The following is an 18,583-nucleotide window of genomic DNA, read 5'->3' on the forward strand; positions in this document are numbered from 1 at the left end:
TATCTACCAATCCAGCCCTACATAGGATTCTAGAAGGAAAACTCCAACACAAGGAGGGTACCTACAACAAAGAAAAAACAAGATATTAACAATCTCACAACAAAAACAAAAGGAGTGAATCAAATACACATGATGCCACTTATAACAACAAAGGTAACAGGAACTAAGAACTATCTATCTTTAGTATCACTCAATATCAACGGACTCAATTACCCAGTAAAAAGACATAGACTAACACACTGGACACACAAGCAGGATCCAGCACTTTGCTGTATGCAAAAAACATGCCTAAATGACAATGACAGACACTACCTTAGAGTTAAAGGCTGGAAAATAGTTTTCCAAGCATACGGTTCCAAGAAACAAGCGGGAGAAGCCATTCTAATTTCCAATAAAACAGACTTTCAACCAAAAAGTTATCAAGAGAGATGGGGAAGAAACTTTGGAACAAAAACTAAATAGGGACATAGTGAATCTAATAGAAGTTATAAACCAAATGGATTTCAAATGAACCAAATGAACATTTCACCCTAAAACAAAAGAATATAGCTTCTTCTCAGCAACTCATGGTACATTCTCCAAAACTTCATATAATCAGTCACAAAACAGGTTTCAACAGATATAAGAAGATTGAAATAATCCCATGCATTCTATCAGATCACCACTAAGGCTAGACTTCAGTAACAACAACAACAACAAAAATAATAAATAAGAAAACTCAGATATCCATAGAAACTGAATAACTCTATACTCAATGATAACTTGGTCAGGGAAGAAATAAAGAAATTAAAGACTTCCTAGAATTCAATGAAAATAATGACACAGCATACCCAAATTTTTGGGACACAATGAAAGCAATGCTAAAAGGAAAATTCATAAGTGCCCTCCTAAAGAAACTTGGAGAGATCCTACACTAGCAACTTAACAACACACATGAAAGTCCTAGAACAAAAAGAAGCAAACTCAGGGCAGAAATCAACCAAATAGAATAAGAAAGAAGAATACAAAGAATCAACAAAATCAAAACTGGTTCTTTGAGAAAACCAACAAGATAGATAAATCCCTAACCAAACTAACTAAAGGGCAGAGACATAGTATCAAAATTAACAAAATGAGAAATGAACTGGGAGACCTAACAACAGAAACTGAGGAAATTTTTAAAAAATCATCAGATCCTACTATAAAAGCATATACTCAACAAAACTGGAAATTCTAGAAGAAATGGATGGTTTTCTAGACAGATACCATGTACCAAAGTTAAATCAAGAGCAGGTGACCTATCTAAAGAGGTGTCACATATCCCCTTAGGAAAGTTAAGAAGTCATTTAAAAAGCTCCCAACACAAAAAAGTCCAAGGCCAGACGGCTTTAGTGCAGAGTTCTACCAGACTTTCAAAGAAGAGCTAATACCAACACTTCTTAAACTAGTCCATAAAATAAAAACAGAAGAAAGACTACCTAACCATTTTATGAGGCTACAATTACTCTGATACCTAAACCACACAAAGACCCAACAAACAAAGAGAATTTCAGACCAATTTCGCTTAAGACTATAGATGCAAAAAATACTCAATAAAATTCTAGCAAACCGAATCCAAGAGCACATTAAAGCTGTTATTCATCATGATCAAGTAAGTTTCATCCAGGGAAGCAATATGGTTTAATATAAGAAAATCCATTAACATAAGCCACTATTTTAAACAAATTTAAAGAAAAAAAAATCACATGTTCATTTCATTAGATGCTGAAAAAGCATTTGACAAAATACAATACTACTTCATGTTAGGAGTATTGGAGATCAGGAATTCAAGGGCTATACCTAAATATAATAAAAGCACTATATAGCAAATTAATAGCAAATATCAAATTAAATGGGGAGATACTTTAAACAATACCACTAAAATCAGGGATAAGACATGGTGCTCACTCTCCCCTCATCTATTCAATATAGTAGTCCTAGCCAGAGCAATTAGACAACAAAAGTAGATCAAGAAGATACAAACTGGCAAAGAAAAAGTCAAGGTATCATTATTTGCAAAATGATAAGATAGTATTCATAAGGGACCCCAAAAATTCTACCAGAGAACATCTACAGCTGATAAACAACTTCATCAAAGTGGCTGGATACAAAATTAACTCATACATTTCCGTCATCTTCCTTTATGTAAATGATAAACGGTCTGAGGAAGAAAATACGGCAACACCACCCTTCACAATAGTCACAAATAATATAAAATACCTTGGGGTAACTCTAACCAAACAAGAGAAAGATCTGTATGACAAGAACTTCAAGTCTGTCAAGAAAGAAATTGAAGAAGACCTCAGAAAATGAAGAGATCTCTCATGCTCATGCATTAGTAGGATTAACATAGCAAAAAAGGCCATCCTACCAAAAGCAATCTACAGATTCAACACAATCCCCATCAAAATTCCAACGCAATTCTTCGAAAAATTCTCAGTATCATATAGAAATACAAAAAAATCCAGGATAGCGAAAACAATTCTTAACAATAAAAGAACTTCTCAGGGAATATCCATTCCTGACCTGATTTCTACAGAGAAATAGTGAGAAAGATTGTATATTATTAGTACAGAGACAGATAGGTCAATCAATGGAATAGAACTGAAGCCCAGAAATAAACCTACATACCTATGGTCACTTGTTCTTTAACAAAGAAGCTAAAAATATACAATGGAAATAAGACAGCATCTTCAATAAATGGTGCTGGTCTAACTGGCTGTTGATATGTAGAAAAATGAAAATTGATCTATATTTGTCACCTTGTTCAAAGCTCAAGTCTAAGTGGATCAAGGACCTCAACATTAAGCCAGATACTGTGACCCGCGCAATCGTCTCGCCAGCAAGAACGCACGTGGACACCAGGATCCTTCTGTAGCAAGCGTTTATTGCGATGTGAAGAGGAAGACCCCGGGCCCCGAAAAGGCACTGCTTATATACACCCTGGAGCGGCGTGTTCATTTCTGATTGGCTGCTTGCTCAGGAACGCATATTATGCCCCGGGATGGGCCATGATTTGGCGCGTTCACCACTTGCACATGCGCATTTCCCCTGTAAACTTGGGAGAGCACCGGATGCCAGCGCCATCTTGTAATGGCGAATGCTGTCACCGCTCTCTACAAGATACACTAAGAGAATCTAATAGAAGAAAAAGTGGGAAAGAGCCTCAAACTCATGGGCATTGGGGGGACATTTGCTAAATAGAACACCAATGAGTCAGGTATAAGATCAAGAATTAGCCGGGAGGTGGTGGCGCACGCCTTTAATCCTAGCACTTGGGAGGCAGAAGCAGGCAGATTTCTGAGTTCGAGGCTAGCCTGGTCTACAGGGTGAGTTCCAGGACAGCCAGGACTATACAGAGAAACCCTGTCTCGAAAAACCAAAAAAAGAAAAAAAAAAAAAAGATCAAGAATTTATAAATGGGACATCATGAAACTGAAAAGCTTCTATAAGGCAAAGGACATAGTCAATAGGACAAATCGACAACCTACAGATTGGGAAAGAATATTATTCACTAACCCACCCATCTGAAAGAGGGCTAATATCCCAAACATATAAAGAACTCAAGAAGCTAACCTCCAAAACACCAAACAACCCAATAAAAAAAAAATAGAGTATATAACAGAAAATTCCCAACATAGGAATCACAAATGGCTGAGAAGCACTTACGGAAATGTTCAGAGTCCTTATAGATTCAGAGCATTAGTTCATGACCATCATGGAAAGAAGTGAGGGGCTTTGCATTTGATCAGTAACTGAAATCTCACATCTTGTTTTTAAGTTGTAAGGGAGTGCTGACAAAGAGATAAGAGACAGACAGACAGACAGAAAGATAAGTGAACACACACACACACACAAAAACAATGGGCCTGGGTGAAATTTTGATACCTCCAAGACCATCCTAAAAATGACAGTGCAGGAGACAATGTCCTAAATAAAAGGACTCTGACTCAGTAAATAAATTGTTACTGGGTAAATAAAGTCTAAACTCAGCACTTCTTAGGAATTTCCCAAAAGTTTCTGTTTACTAGAAAAAGAGCACCTACCTCTCTTATCCACTCCAAAGGTCAACTACCTGGGCAATGGTATCTAGTTCCAGATTAATCATAATAGCCTTCATCAACTCAAACACACCTTGCTGACTGTCATAAAGCCTGCTTACTTTCCTGCCAAACTATTCTCTATTCTCGGAGGCAGACCAGCAATGTGTTCCCTCGAAAAACTTCTTTCTACCAACGTATTGTAAGTTCAGTCACCTCACTTACAGTTACTATTATGGAAGATAAGTCACCATTAAATATGACATGAAGTTTAAAATACATGCAGTAAAGCCATTTATTAGAATGAAAACAGAAAACTCTAACAAAGTATTTGCAAACAGAATGAGTAATATATTGGAAATGAACAATATACCATGATGTAGTTTATCTCAAGAATAAAAATTTGGTGTAACATGTAAGGACTAGTCAGTGGTGGTGAGAGATGTTCAGTAGTTAAGAGCACTTTACTGCTCTTGCAAGGAACTCAGGTTTTGGTTCTATGTTCCCTTGTTGCAGCCCATAACTGTCTTTAATTCCAGTTCTAGAGAATCAATGCCCTCTTTAATCCTCGGAAGGTACTGAAAACACTATATAAACACACACAGGGGGTGGGGGGTGAAACACTTGAACACTCTAAAGTTTTTTAAAATAAAGAATCTACCAGAATAACCTTAACAGAATAAAAGAGAAAAGCCAAGAATCCCCATAGACACAGAAAAGAAAAAAAAAAAACTCTTAGTGATTTATAATAGCTGCCCCAAATATAAAACTAGCAAGCAATAAATTTAGCAATATAGATGCAAAATTTATACAAAGAAATCTAAGACATATGCTTAGTGTTGTGGCTCAGGACTATACTTCAGGACTTCCCTGTACTTGCAAAGAAGAGCTGGGAGGAACATGAGTTCTGGGCAGGCCAGGACAACAGAGCAAGATCTGATCTAACAAAGAAACAACGTAATCTATAGGACATTAAAACTCCCTTCACAGACACATAGTGTATGCACAGGAACAATCAACCATGTTAAGAGCTTAACTGTCACAAAGTCAAGACCAAGGATAAAGCGCAATCCTAGTAAAAGCCTCAACTTGGCTTTTAATTGAAATTCACATGCTGATTCTAACATGTAGAAATTAAAAAGATTCAGGTTTACAAAAAGTTTCAGAAAATATGTAAGTTGGAGATTCAAGCTAACTGATTCCAAGATCACAATAAAGCTACAGTAACAAACCAGTGGGTTGATGATGGTAGGCAGAAGTGAGTATTACCACCTAGAACACAAGCTCTACAAACAGATCATATACACAGCCACTGATATGAGCAATAGTGCCAAGAGGAGTCCAAATAGCTGTACTCTACCACAGTGCTTCTTCAAGGGTAAGCAAACATGACCCAACCACTTTAGGAAAAAATTTAAAATTTTTTGTAATGTTCAGTATAAACGTACCATTTCAGCAAACAATTTAATTCCTAGATATTTCTTATGAGAAATGAATCATGTCTATATAACTAATTTTGATCAATAATATTAAAAGGAGTCTAACTAGTAAAGACAAAAAACCTTCCAAATGCCCATCAAAAAGTAAATAAACAATAGGCTACAATACATTCATATAGTGAAATATAACACACAAAAAAGTAATTTTTTAAAAAAATTAACAAATGATAAATCTCATAACTATAGTACAAGACAAATGATGACAGATTAAATAAGTATATCAATCAAACAAATCTCAAAACATTTAAAGCATAGTAATAAGAGAAGAAACCAGTGACTGACTGATGGAGTTGATGATCCAGAATTAAAAGACAAGGATACAAGAAACCATTAAATGTTAAAGATCTTGATATAGTTAGGCTAACATTACTATATAAATTTCTCCAAACTCACCAAATATATACTTAAGATGGGTGCATCTTAATGCTTATAAAGTTAGATAAAACATTTAAAGTTCTACCCCTGATTTTTTTTATTTTTATTTTTTAAAAGAAAAAAGCTCAAAATACAGTTTAGGCAATCAGAAGTCTTTTAAAAATATTCCTTTAAATAATGGTGAGATGGCTTGGTGGGTAAAGTAGTTATCACACAAGCATCACACAAACTGAGTTTGGATTTTCATTTTCAGTACCCATATCAAAATCCAGGCATAGTGGTGTACACCTATAAGTCTAGCACTAGAAAAGAGACAAGAGGAATCCAAGAGCTTGTCCAGCTAGCCAGTGAGCCTAGCCACATCAACAAGCCCTGGGTTCTGTGAGAGAATATGTCTCAAAAAATAAAGTGAAGAGTAATGAGAAAGATATGAGCTCTCTTCTGCAAATGCATGCATGGGTATGAGTACCTGTACACACACATTCACAGACAAACATTCTTCATCTTTAAAAGTGAAATTAAACTATGGTGGAGATAGTACAAACCACAAAGACAGTACTATATAAACCCTAAGCTAGCCTCTGTGATAATGAAATAAACTAGCAAAAGTTTAAGAATGCTTCAAAATGAAAAGTTCCTAAGTAGTGCTTTTTCTTTTATTTTGCTTAGTTGGAGAAAAGAAATAACATGGAACTAAAATAGAGACCAGAATAATCAAAATCCATCTATAATACTCAACAAAAGGGGAGAGAACCTGTAGAGACCATATCCAGTGGATAGGCATGGCCCCCGGTTGATGGATGGGGCCACCCACCTACCTGAAAAAATATTAATCCAGAATTCCTCCTGTCAAAAAAGGAAATGCAGGGAGAAAGAATGGAGCAGAGACCAAAGGAAAGGCCATCCAGAGACTGCCCCACCTAGAAATCCATCCCATCTGCAGACACCAAACCCAGATACTAACACTGATGCCAAGACAGGCTTGCTGACAAGAGTCTGGTATAGCTGTCCCCTGAGAGGCTCTGACCAAGCTGGACCAATACAGATGTGGATGCTCGAAGTCAAGCATCGGACTGAGTATGGGGACCCCAATGGAGGAGTTAGGGGAAGGACTGAAGGAGCTGAAGGGGACTGCAACCCCACAGGAATAACAACAGTATACACCAACCAGACCCCCTAAAGCTCCCAGGGACTAAACCACCAACCAAGGAGTACACATGGAGGACCATGGCTCCAGCTGGAAATGTAGCAGAGGATGGCCTTATCTGGCATCAATGGGGGTGGAAGCCCTTGTGCTGTGGAGGGTCCATGATCTAGCATAGGGAAATGTTAGGGCGGTGAGGCAGGAGTGGGTGGGCAAGTGACAGTGCACCCTTATAGAGGGAGAAAGTAGGGGGTAAGAGTAGGGGGCTTGTGGAGGGTAAACAGGTAAGGGTGATAACATTTAAAATGTGAATAAATAAAATAACCAATAAAAAATGTAGCTATACTAAAAAAACCAAAACAACGATGACAGCAACAACAACAAACCAAATTTTGTTTTACTAAGAAACTCCTATGCTTGGGCACAGCGGCTCCCCTGAGATAAAGCTATGTACACTGTACAGCACATATGTTCAATGCTAAATGGAGTCAGTGGGTTTTATACGCATGTATGCACGTGTATGTGGGTACATGTAAGAATAATGAGGAAGTGAGCATTAATTACAGGAGTAAGTATGCAGAGGAGTTGAATGCTGGATGGGTGGCAGTGATGTAGATGCAGGGTTGATGCATAAAGTTTTCAAAAAATTTATTAAATAAAAATAAATTTCTCAGCTGTAAGAATAACTTTCCTTAAGTATCTCATTTTAAGTAATAATTGAACATACCTATTAAAAGGTATTCATAGAAACAAGACATCCTTCACTGCTTCAAATTTCTGAAATCCACCCTACCTTACAAGAGAGTCACTCCTCTTATCAGCCCTAACAAGGAGGACCACTTTCCATGTGTGGAAAGCCCCAGGAGCACCAGTCCGTTTCAGCTCTTCACGCCATCTTTTAGGTGCTGACTGCATTTGAGGTGAATAATGGGAATCTTTTTCAATTTTATATCCCCATTCATAAGTTGTTTCATCAAGCCATCTGCCACTTTTGGCACTGTGAATTATGTAATCCTTTGTTAATACCCATTTTCCTAGAAAGCAAATGAATTGTCTGTCACAAAAGAATTTTAATTCTGCTAAATGATATACAATAAAGACCAAATAACAACTAAAAGACATTCTTTTTGTACTTGAGATTATGATAGACTGCCAAAATTATTTTTAAAATAAATTTCAAGAGGCCTTCAATTTCACTGAACATTGTATATAATCTTTTCTATGATACATTGCCATAATACTAAGTAGTACTAAGTAAACTCTGAAATTTTAAAATGAAATGTAACATTACTTGAACTATTATTACTAATTTAACTTACTAATTTAAATAAAATTTACTGTATTGTCATATTAAATTTATTGAGTTAGTGAATTTTATAGGAAGCGTACATATTCTTTTCTTTAATCTGGGTACCAATGATCTTTTAATCATCAGAAATAATGAATAGTTTTGTTTGTAAAAGTTAGTGATGCATCGATATGTGTCTTTGGTAAGACACAACCACCAATCACCATAGAAGAAAGTCATGGGTATAGCAGTGGTGAGAAAAGATGAGATGAATGAGGTGGGATGACACTGCTTCCCAGTGCAGACAGAGGGAGTGCTACCTGGAAGACTGAACCACGCTTATTTGTAATGAGATGGCTGGGAATAAAGGGACACAGGGCTGAGGTCTGCTAACACTTTAAGGTTTGGGCATCTTGTCCTAATCTTTTTGTTAAAATAGTTTTCTTAGACAAAACATCTAAACTAAAACTTAATCTTGACAAAGTAAATATTTCTATTTTATATATATATGTATATATATGTTAGAAAATTTTAATCATTAAAGCAAAAATCAAATAAATCTTTTTAAAAATAGTATATGCATATCTGATATTATAAGCATAATATATTTCTAGAGACTTAAAATGCTTCTTTCTCTAACATTAAGTTTTTTATGAGTTAGAGAAAAGGAGTCTACTTACCTGCTGCACAAGCTGCTAGAAACTTCTCACTCTTGCACAGTCGTTCAGCTATAAGATGTGTACAATTTTTATATTTCTGGAGGGAAGAACCCACATGAAGCAATGTTACTACAGAGAGAATTTCTTAATAAAAACTTTTAATCTTACATTATCAAAGGGCATTTTATGATTCCTTTTTTTTTTTTCCTTCCGAGACAGGGTTTCTCTGTGTAGTCCTGGCTGTCCTGGAACTCACTCTGTAGACCAGGCTGACCTTGAACTCAGAAATCCGCCTGCCTCTGCCTCCCAAGTGCTGGGATTAAAGGCGTGCGCCACCACCGCCCGGCCATTTTATGATTCTTAGTGAGTATTTTAATTCTATTTTTTAACTCTATGTTGAACATTTTAGTAGGTTTTGTACTCACCTCACTCTTAATAAAAGTGCAATCTAGTTTTAAAAGCAATCTGCCCAGAGCCTCCTTCTCTTCCATCTTAAACCCTGTCATCTGGATGACATGTTTTGGGGTGCCATCTTCCATCTAGCACAGACACATTCAGAAGACAGCAGATGTTAAACACCATGCATAAAGCTGCCTTATTTTTTCTCTATTATGAGTACTAAACAGAAACTAAAACCATGAAACATATTATGAATTAAACATGTGAAGCTTAATTGTAAATAATGTTAAATATAGTTACTACAATAAAAACCACTTTCAAGTTAATTTTTCAAAACTTTAAAAGTGAATTTGTTATTCTTTCACCATTGAAAACCTCCAGTATTATATTATTTTCCTTTAAATCACACCATTAAATATGATTGTTCACACAACAATAGGGGCCTATGTAAATATGAGCATAGTTACTGATAGAACTTATATTTCTACAGTATTTATATTAAATAATTCAAGAGACAGGCAGAAAAACTTCGACTTTTGTTTCCAACCTACATTTCTAATTTCTTCCTTTCTCCCCACCCTTCACACACAGTCTCCCTCATATGTGTGTGTGTCAATATAGTATAATATATTTCTGATGTGTGTACTAATTTCATCAAAAGGTAAACAGAAAAACCACATGGTTTTAATTTAACTTCATTTTCATGGGACCTCAACTCATGAAGTACAATTCACAAAGTACTTTGTGTTTAAAGTGTTATCTAATTCATAGATCTTCTAATTTGAATATGTTTGCTCAAATTAGGTTAGAATGATAGACAGCACCTTGAGAAAATTGTCTGGAGACAAGGACAGCATATAAATGGAATCCAGTAACTTTCATTTCTCTGACATTTTTGTTGTAATATCTGCAGAATAGGATCTCATACCATAGAACAAAAATGTTGCTATTCTCAACATTCAAAGAAACAACTGCTTCTCAGAAAAATCAAAGTTACCTTTAAGTGTTGAGAACAGGATGTTCACTAAGCAAGAATATGGCCCTGGATTTAATCAATATACATTAGAAAAAATGTTGTAAAAGTGTAGCAATTTCAACAAATGAATAAATGAAGAATGTTTTACAGAATTTTATTTTGAAGGACTAAAATAAGACCTCACACACCTATGAGTTCCATACTCGTAGAATATAAATGTAAAATATTTGGGGGGAAAAAAACCTTGAAGTTGAACTAAGATTTAAAGGTTTTTTTTTTTTCTTTTCAACACTATTCCAGAATAAAAATAAAGCAATAACTATTTATACAGCATATATACTACATTAGGAATTTTAAGTTCTTGAGAGATGATTTATAGTATGAAAGGGGATATAGATGATCAAATTTTAGTACCCGAGAAGAGTCCTGGAACCAAAGTATAACATATCAGAACAACTACACACACATGTACACACACACACACACACACATGAGAGAATGTGCTCAAAGACACACATATGCACATTTACATGCATGCACACACAAATACAGATACACACTAGTCCCACCTCCACCTGAAGGTTAAAATGCATTCTGGCATAAGACTGAAACCATGTATGTTTAAAATATTATACAGGGTTAGAACAAAACTTTCTCTTTCCATACTTAAAGCTCCTAAGTGGAGAAAGTGTAACGAGGGTAAAGCAATTACATTTCCTTTTTCTACCTTTTCTCATGCTTAGATGAAGCTCCTTGAGCACATGTGCCCACTTATCTTTCTGTCTGCCTGTCTCTTATCTGTCTGCATATGTGCATATCTGAGAACAGCTCACATTAATGCTGACACACTCACTCTTGAACTGCATGGGCAGCACAATTCACAGGTCACATGGTAAAGAACACAGTAGAGCTGCACATCAAAGCCACCACTCTCAAATCCATTCTTAGTCAGTAAAAGAAGCTGGTACCATGAACTCCACAAATCGGTCTTCAGTATTTGCCAACTGACTCCAAAAGAGGCAACAGGTATACAATGTCAGTCTCTAAAATACTGAATTCCACATACAAAACATAAAATATCTTTAAGAGTGAGACTTTCAAACGAAGCCAATGCTTCAATGTTAAGTTTCAGGGCACTGATCTAGCTAGAACACGATTATAAAATGTACACTGATGTGCATGTATTTAATGAAAAAATATATTTATAAAATTCTATGATCAATAAGACACAAATATTTCCTTGAGCAAGGATCTTTTTACTATATTAATTTTGAAAATTATTTTCAAGGTTAATAGAGGTAAAACTTGAGTGACAATACCAAAAAATACAGACTAGTAACATAGATGAATTTTACAAAGAATTTTACTGTAGTTTAAGAAAAAAACATTATTTAATTTCAAAAACATCTAAGCCCACACAGTGAAGATACATTTGTATTATACAGCATATGCTTGTAACTAGAGGAGAAAGTTGCTTTCATTAATTCAAAGGAATTATTTAAGTAAATCTTTTAATAATTTTTGTTTAGAAAATGATACATTGTTTTAGAAATAACCAAGTAAAACTCAATATATCTATAACAATTAGTTGTCCTGGTATTTGACCAATGTTTTTATAGATCTCAAAAGCCAGTTATGAGAAAGCTATAATTTTTAAAAATAGCATTATTTTCCAAATTGTATTTTTATTTACATATTTGTAAGTAAAAGTTTTCAAAACTAGTCACCAGGCTATTTTAAATATATAATGAAAAGGAAAGGAATCAGAGTAGTTTTATTTTTTTTTTTTTTTTGGTTTTTCGAGACAGGGTTTCTCTGTGTAGCCCTGGCTGTCCTGGAACTCACTCGGTAGACCAAGCTGGCTTCGAACTCAGAAATCCGCCTGCCTCTGCCTCCCAAGTGCTGGGATTAAAGGCGTGCACCACCACCGCCCGGCCAGAGTGGTTTTTAGAACTTAAAAACACGAGGCATTAAAACTGTTAAGGGAATAACTGGGATTGGGACAGGGACAGGGCGAAGCTTAGGATCCGAGCACATGCCTACCATGAAGGTGACACTGCAAGCAATTCCCATGCCTTCCTACCTCCAATAATCAAAAAAGAGTAAAAACAAAATTTCTGTAACACTATTATCAACAAGTTGCCTTTAAATTTTACATGACAATTACATGTTCTGTAGAAATAAAAGAACATCTATCATACTCTATACTTTTTATATCAGTATTTGCTACTTTAAATTTTGAATTAAGTGTCATTTTAATATGTTTGTTTTGAGGTATACATTATTAAAGCATTTAAATGTATTGAAATTTTATATATATATATATATATGGCTTTTTTTAAACCATAAACCTTAGTATACATTTTAATGGCCATAATCACCTCCATATATTTAGCCAACATTTTCTGCTAAACAATGTCTCATAATAACGAAAATAAGACCAACTGTATACAACAGTAGAAAACACAAAAGTATTTTTAAAGTAATTTTCTTATTTTGAGAATACTTAATATGAAACAGAAACTTTTCATGTAAAATCAAGAATAGAAACTAGAATGATAAAACACAATATCCTGATATAAACTATATGAACACGTTTAAAATAAAATCAGAAAACAAGACATTTATTCACAAATTTATCAGAAAAACAAGAGGTGTGTTATTTAACTTTCAAAGAACTATAAACTGTGGACATGCACAAAGCTAGCAGTTTTTAGAAAGGCAAGTCTAATTGCCTTCTGTAATTATGTTATTAACCTGAGGTAAAGGTTTATATAACATAGTAATGTTTTGGAATATCATACTGCATGACAAAGATGGCCTATGACTTTAAATATATATGACTACATTGGACAATTAATGTATACATAAACATAGCAATATAGACTATGGATGTATTTTATATATAAGAGTTCTAGTTTGCTAGTTCTTCCATATCCTGCAAGATTAAGAGAACAATAAATAACAGGCTGATGTGTCAATGAGTTAAAAGAGAATACTACAAGCATGTTCTTAATGCAATAAGATACATTTGTATTATATAGCATATGCCTGTGACTAGGGGAGAAAGCAACTTTTTTATAAACTTAAAGGAATTACTAAGTAAATTCTTTAATAATTTTATTTAGAAAATGATACATTATTTCAGAAATAACCAAGTAAACTCAATGTGTCTATAAATACTGTCTTGGTATTAAACCAGTTTTTATAAATCTCAAGCCAGTTTTGAGAGGAAGTCATGATTTTAAGCTCCCCCACCTCTTTCTCTGCATTTGTGTGTGTGTGTGTGTGTGTGTGTGTGTGTGTGTGTGTGTGTGTATGTATTATCAATAAGCAAGGCAATTGAAGTAAGATTAAGTTTTATATAGGTGGCATGTTCTGAAGTATGGAGGAGCTTACTTCTAAAGATCTTTGAATACCAGGAAAGAACAAACAAACACAGTTAATACTTGTGGCATTTCTAGAAAGATTACATTATCTTCTCAGCTGACGTGGGTAAGAGAGTGGGAGATATGAACCTTCAAGCATCAACACAGATGACAACATCACATAAAAGAGACCATTCATTTTTAGTACCTAAATGTTTCTCTTTAAAATAATTTACATCACTACATCTCTAGTTATAAAAAAGTTCTTTGTAGTATATATTTTAAAAACTTCCTACTAATAATTCTTTAAAATGTACTTACCCTGACCATACAAAACACAAAACTACGGAGAGAGTGCCTGTGAACAGAGCTGTCCTTTATACATAGCAAGCAACTGTCGCTGTGGTGTGGACTTTCTTAAAATATCTCTACCACCGCCTATCCTTGATGCCTGAAATTCTTTGACAGTTGGTGTCAGCCAGAAGCACCAGGAATCCTACAGTTCTCATTACTGTGATATTCTATCCTATGTTTTTAAATAGAACATTTGAATTCTTTACAATATGCCAGCACTGGAACATGTTTGAAGAATGGAGCTACGATATGTTAAAAAGGAAATTTAGAAAGAAAAGAGACAGTCAGGCTTGGTGGAGTATAGCTTTAATCTCCAGCACTTGGGAGACAGAGGCAGGTGGATCTCTGACTCAAGCCAGCTTTGTTGGTCTACATTCTGAGTTGCAGGCCAACAACAGCTACAGTGAGACCCTGTCTGAAAAACAAAGAAACAAAAAAATTCCCAGAAACCAAAACAACAACAACAACCAGGATCAGGCAGGAATATAGGTAATAAAACAAAGGTTTCAGGCTGAGGCAGAACAATGACTACAAGACAGAGGTCAGCATGGACACAGAGTGAGACCCTATGGGACAGGATAGGCAAGCTGGGTAGGTGAGGGGGTAGGATCAACAGTTGGCTAAAAAAATTGCTTCAGAAAAGAAGCCAAGGTGCCTAATAAAGTTCTTGGAACAAGTGAGGGCAAATCTTTCCTAGTCTGCACTATAATGTTTTATAATCACTCAGACATACAGACACACACACACACACACACGTTTTTTAAATTTCAACAAACACTAAGTGTAGAACATTTCAAAAGTACTACATGTATATAGCAATTGAAATAATCTCTAATTTCTTCATGTTATAAAACTATTGTATTAGTTTTGTGTGTGTATGAAAAACAAGCATATAACAAAATTTGGGTATATACTTTAATTTTTGATTATTTTTCCATTGCTTTAAAATCACATACTAAAAATTAGCAGTCTCTGTTTTTATTATAATATTTCGATTTAAAACCTTTTTTTACTGAAGATTATTTGAACAGTCTTTTAGAAAGCATATACAAGTCTCCAGGAAAGTTAATTTCAATGCTTTGAATTCAGAATTTGAAAGATTTAATCAAAACATTAAATTTAAAGTTAAAATTACAATGAAGTTGAGTATGGGCAAAGCTCTGGATTTCTGCTTTACAACACTGCTACACTACCTACACTACAATAGCGTGCACTCCTTTCTTAGTACTCATACTATGGGAGTGATAGTCTGCTGACTCTGAATTGCTTAAGTTCAGGTGGACTGTTGGAATCCTGGCCTAGGAAACAGACCTTTGATCTAATATCACTCAATAGGCCTTTGAAATTTGTTTTAAAACATATTCTGTTAGTGGTAAGGAGATGAAGACTTGATTTGATCCCAATACCCAGATGGAACATATATACACATGCACACACAAAGTAAACATGAAGTCATCTTACTTCCTGTTCCACCTTTCCACAACATGACTCTAACTATTTAACTGAGGTCTGGAGGGATTGGGGATGGAGCTCAACATTACAGTGTCTACGTAGCATGTGTAAGATCCTAGGTTCAATCTACAAGCAACACACAAAAGATAAATCGAAACAAAAAACCCCGAGTCTCTAGTGATGAGATTTCTGAGATATTCTTGAATCTAGGAAAAGGAACAGTTATTAATTCCTTTAATGGAGAATTTGGCAAAAGAGAATTATCAAAATGTGATTGTGGTAAGAAAAAAAATGTAGGAGACTGAAGAAAAATGTAAAGCTGTTCCTATCTATCCAACAGTATACATGGCGCTGGCTGGACTCAACTTTTAATTTAGGATTAAAGGAGTCTTTAGGAAACGGACTGCACAACGACAGCTTTCCGTAAGAAAAGTACAAGACTAAGATTAATTAATTAAAATGATTGAGTTAATTCTTATTAAGGACCTAGTGTGGTCTACAAGTCTACAGGCTTCAGATATTTATCTACTATATCTACCTAAATACAGATTAAAGAATACAAGATACTGGTAAGAATGCTGGAAATTACACTTAATTTAAGCTAGATAAGAAAATAAATACTGAGTCAATCCCTAGTACTGAGGGCAGTGAAAAAATAAAACCTACCTTGAGGATTCATATCTGTATTAACAGTGAAACTAAGATTCAAAGATAAGTCTGTTACTGTGGAAAGGCTATTTCTACAATGCCAACCTGGCTTAAATCTTAGACTTCATCTACTTCTCTTAAACAATTTTACAAGGCAATTTTACAAAGCAATCTATTTTCTATCAGTAGAACAGGAAGGTAATACCACATGAAAAAAGAATCTGCTACGTGGGTAAGGAGACATTTAGAGCAACAAAATGAAAAAAATTTAAACAATTATTAATCATTTTCAAAAACATAATATCTAAAATAGTCACATATTTCTGCAATACTCTAAAGAGTTACTTTTATTTTGGTAAAAGTTTCTATGATTTTTCTCTCAAAACATATTTGGCTCAATTATTGAAAAATTTCATACATATTACTAAAAATAATATATTTTAAATTTCAAAATAATCTTGTTGGAATCGATTAAAAGAAAAGGTGATGTTCCACTACAGTTCTGAAAGATTCTTCAGTCTCCTTTAGCTTCATTATTTTACTCTTACGGAAAACTGAATTCATTAACATGGTTTTTAAAACAGTGGAAAGATTTGTAGAATAATATAGCCAAGAAACAAACTGAAAGTACAATCTAATTAGTAAGGCCATACTATTGGTTTGGTAAAAATCAAAGATGCAGCCATGGAAATTGTGAATGTACGGGATGAAATTTTAACTGCTATTAATTTTGATTATGAAAAGGAATTACAACAGACTATTATTTCATACACTAACATGATCTAAGCTTTCTTCTTTACAAAAGCAAAAATATTCTAAATTATATAATTGACCTCCACCTAAGTCAATGAAGCATAAGAAAATCTCGATTTAGAAAACAGGTCTAATAGAAGTTTAGTTGCTTATTGAACACTGTCTCACAATAAGATATATTTAAATTTGAGTGTTTCAACATCCTAGCTCGAGAAAAGAAATTCTTAATGTTAACTTACAAATAATCAAATTTCTTCTCACACAAATCTACCCAAATGATCAGCTATGTTCTGAACAATTAACATTCCATTCACAGGAATGACTTGAAAACCAACATAAGACCTGGGTCGTGACAGAGAAACAAATATATGTTAACTGTATACTGTGAATCCAGTTCATTTCCAACATATTAAGGAAATTTTTTCAATCTCTCTCTCTCTCTCCCTCTCTCCCTCTCTCCCTCTCCCCTCTCCCCTCTCCCCCTCCCTCCCTCTCCCTCTGTAGAGGACAGTCATTTATCACAAAAGAGCTAGGGGGATTTAAAACCAAGTTCCATCAACCACAGGTCCCAAATTCCGATTTGGAGTATTAAGGCAAAACAGTGTTTGTCAATTTAGCCAGACCTTAGAAGTTGAATACATTTCTGCAAGACAACTTAGAGCTGTCTTGGTGCTCAGGAACCCCAGGAACACAGACCCTCCCTTTAGGAAAGGTGTGCGCGCGCTGCTGTTCAAAGCCTACAGTACCCCTAAGATGAAAGTTCATTTTCGTTTCGGTGTGAAAAACAATTCTATTCGAGAGAAAGATAGTCTCAATTTTCCTCTTAATGGAAGGCAGCCCCTGGGAATCCCTGCCACCTTCACGGAAACTAAGGTTTGTAGGCGAACTGAGACCCGGGTGAGGCATCCTAGGCGGTTCTATGGAAACGGGAGACGCGAGCGGCCTAGCGCCCGGAGCCCCGGCATCAGGCAGCGGCCTGAGCGCGCTGCGGAGGTCGCCAGGGACCTGTCTGCCTGGCGGGGCCGGGCAGGCCGAGGTCAGAGGGCCTGGCTACCGGAGCGGGCGCCAGCCCCGAGTTCACCTTGAAGGAACCAAGGTTGTGGAAAGCACGAGCGCCAAGCGCCTCCGCGGCCCAGCGAGGATAGCCGGAACGTCAGAGGCGCGGCCTGAGAAAGCGGTAAATGGCGTCTTCCGAGCTGAGGCGCTTTACCTTCCTGGCCGACAGACGCTCCTGGGCTGTTTTGTTCGTGCAGCGCTGCGGGTGGTGGCCGGAGGGGTGACGACCACCACCGTAGCACTCACTGCGGCAATAATCTGGGTTCTAGGAAATAATTTCCCGCCGCGCGCTTGGTGTCCCCGGAAGCAGTTTACTACTTCCGGGTGGTTGTCAGTGACGCTCTCGAGCGGTCGCCAGGGCTGTCTGAGATGTGGACAATTTGGTTCTGGCCTGTGCGTCAGGCCCTTGCAGGATTCGCGCCGCAGGCGGAGACTGGTAAGTGACTTTTCCCTCTCTTCTCGGCCTGGTGTTTTTGGCCAGCCAGCTACCTGCAGCGTGTTGGTGGAACCGAGAAGTGAGCAGACAGGAGTTGAGCCCCTAAAGACCCATCCAT

General features: G+C 36.0%; 2 protein-coding genes across 4 annotated transcripts in view; one reads left to right on the forward strand and one right to left on the reverse strand.

The window, feature by feature from the left end:
* The window catches only part of Slf1 (SMC5-SMC6 complex localization factor 1), a 74,791-nt gene extending 56,475 nt beyond the window's left edge, over positions 1-18,316 (reverse strand). Inside the window, exons 1-5 of one of the 3 annotated variants that reach the window (XM_028760107.1) lie at positions 18,184-18,316; positions 11,252-11,402; positions 9,449-9,562; positions 9,045-9,120; positions 7,870-8,110 (exon numbers count right to left, since the gene is read on the reverse strand). In XM_028760107.1, coding sequence (XP_028615940.1) covers positions 7,870-8,110; positions 9,045-9,120; positions 9,449-9,562 — 431 coding nt within the window. In that variant the 5' untranslated portion in view covers positions 11,252-11,402; positions 18,184-18,316. Of the gene's footprint in view, positions 1-7,869; positions 8,111-9,044; positions 9,121-9,448; positions 9,563-11,251; positions 11,403-17,212; positions 17,316-18,183 lie in introns of those variants that run through there. The other 2 variants (XM_028760105.1, XM_028760106.1) reach the window with 2 other exon arrangements.
* A 54-nt stretch (positions 18,317-18,370) lies between these two features.
* Kiaa0825 (KIAA0825 ortholog) overlaps positions 18,371-18,583 on the forward strand; it is a 62,414-nt gene continuing 62,201 nt past the window's right edge. Inside the window, exon 1 of the mRNA XM_028760125.1 lies at positions 18,371-18,465. The gene's annotated coding sequence lies outside the window, so the exon portion shown is untranslated. The remainder of the gene's footprint in view (positions 18,466-18,583) is intronic.

This window comes from Grammomys surdaster, unplaced genomic scaffold, assembly GCF_004785775.1.
Source record: "Grammomys surdaster isolate TR1022 unplaced genomic scaffold, NIH_TR_1.0 126391, whole genome shotgun sequence".
Classification (NCBI taxonomy): domain Eukaryota; kingdom Metazoa; phylum Chordata; class Mammalia; order Rodentia; family Muridae; genus Grammomys; species Grammomys surdaster.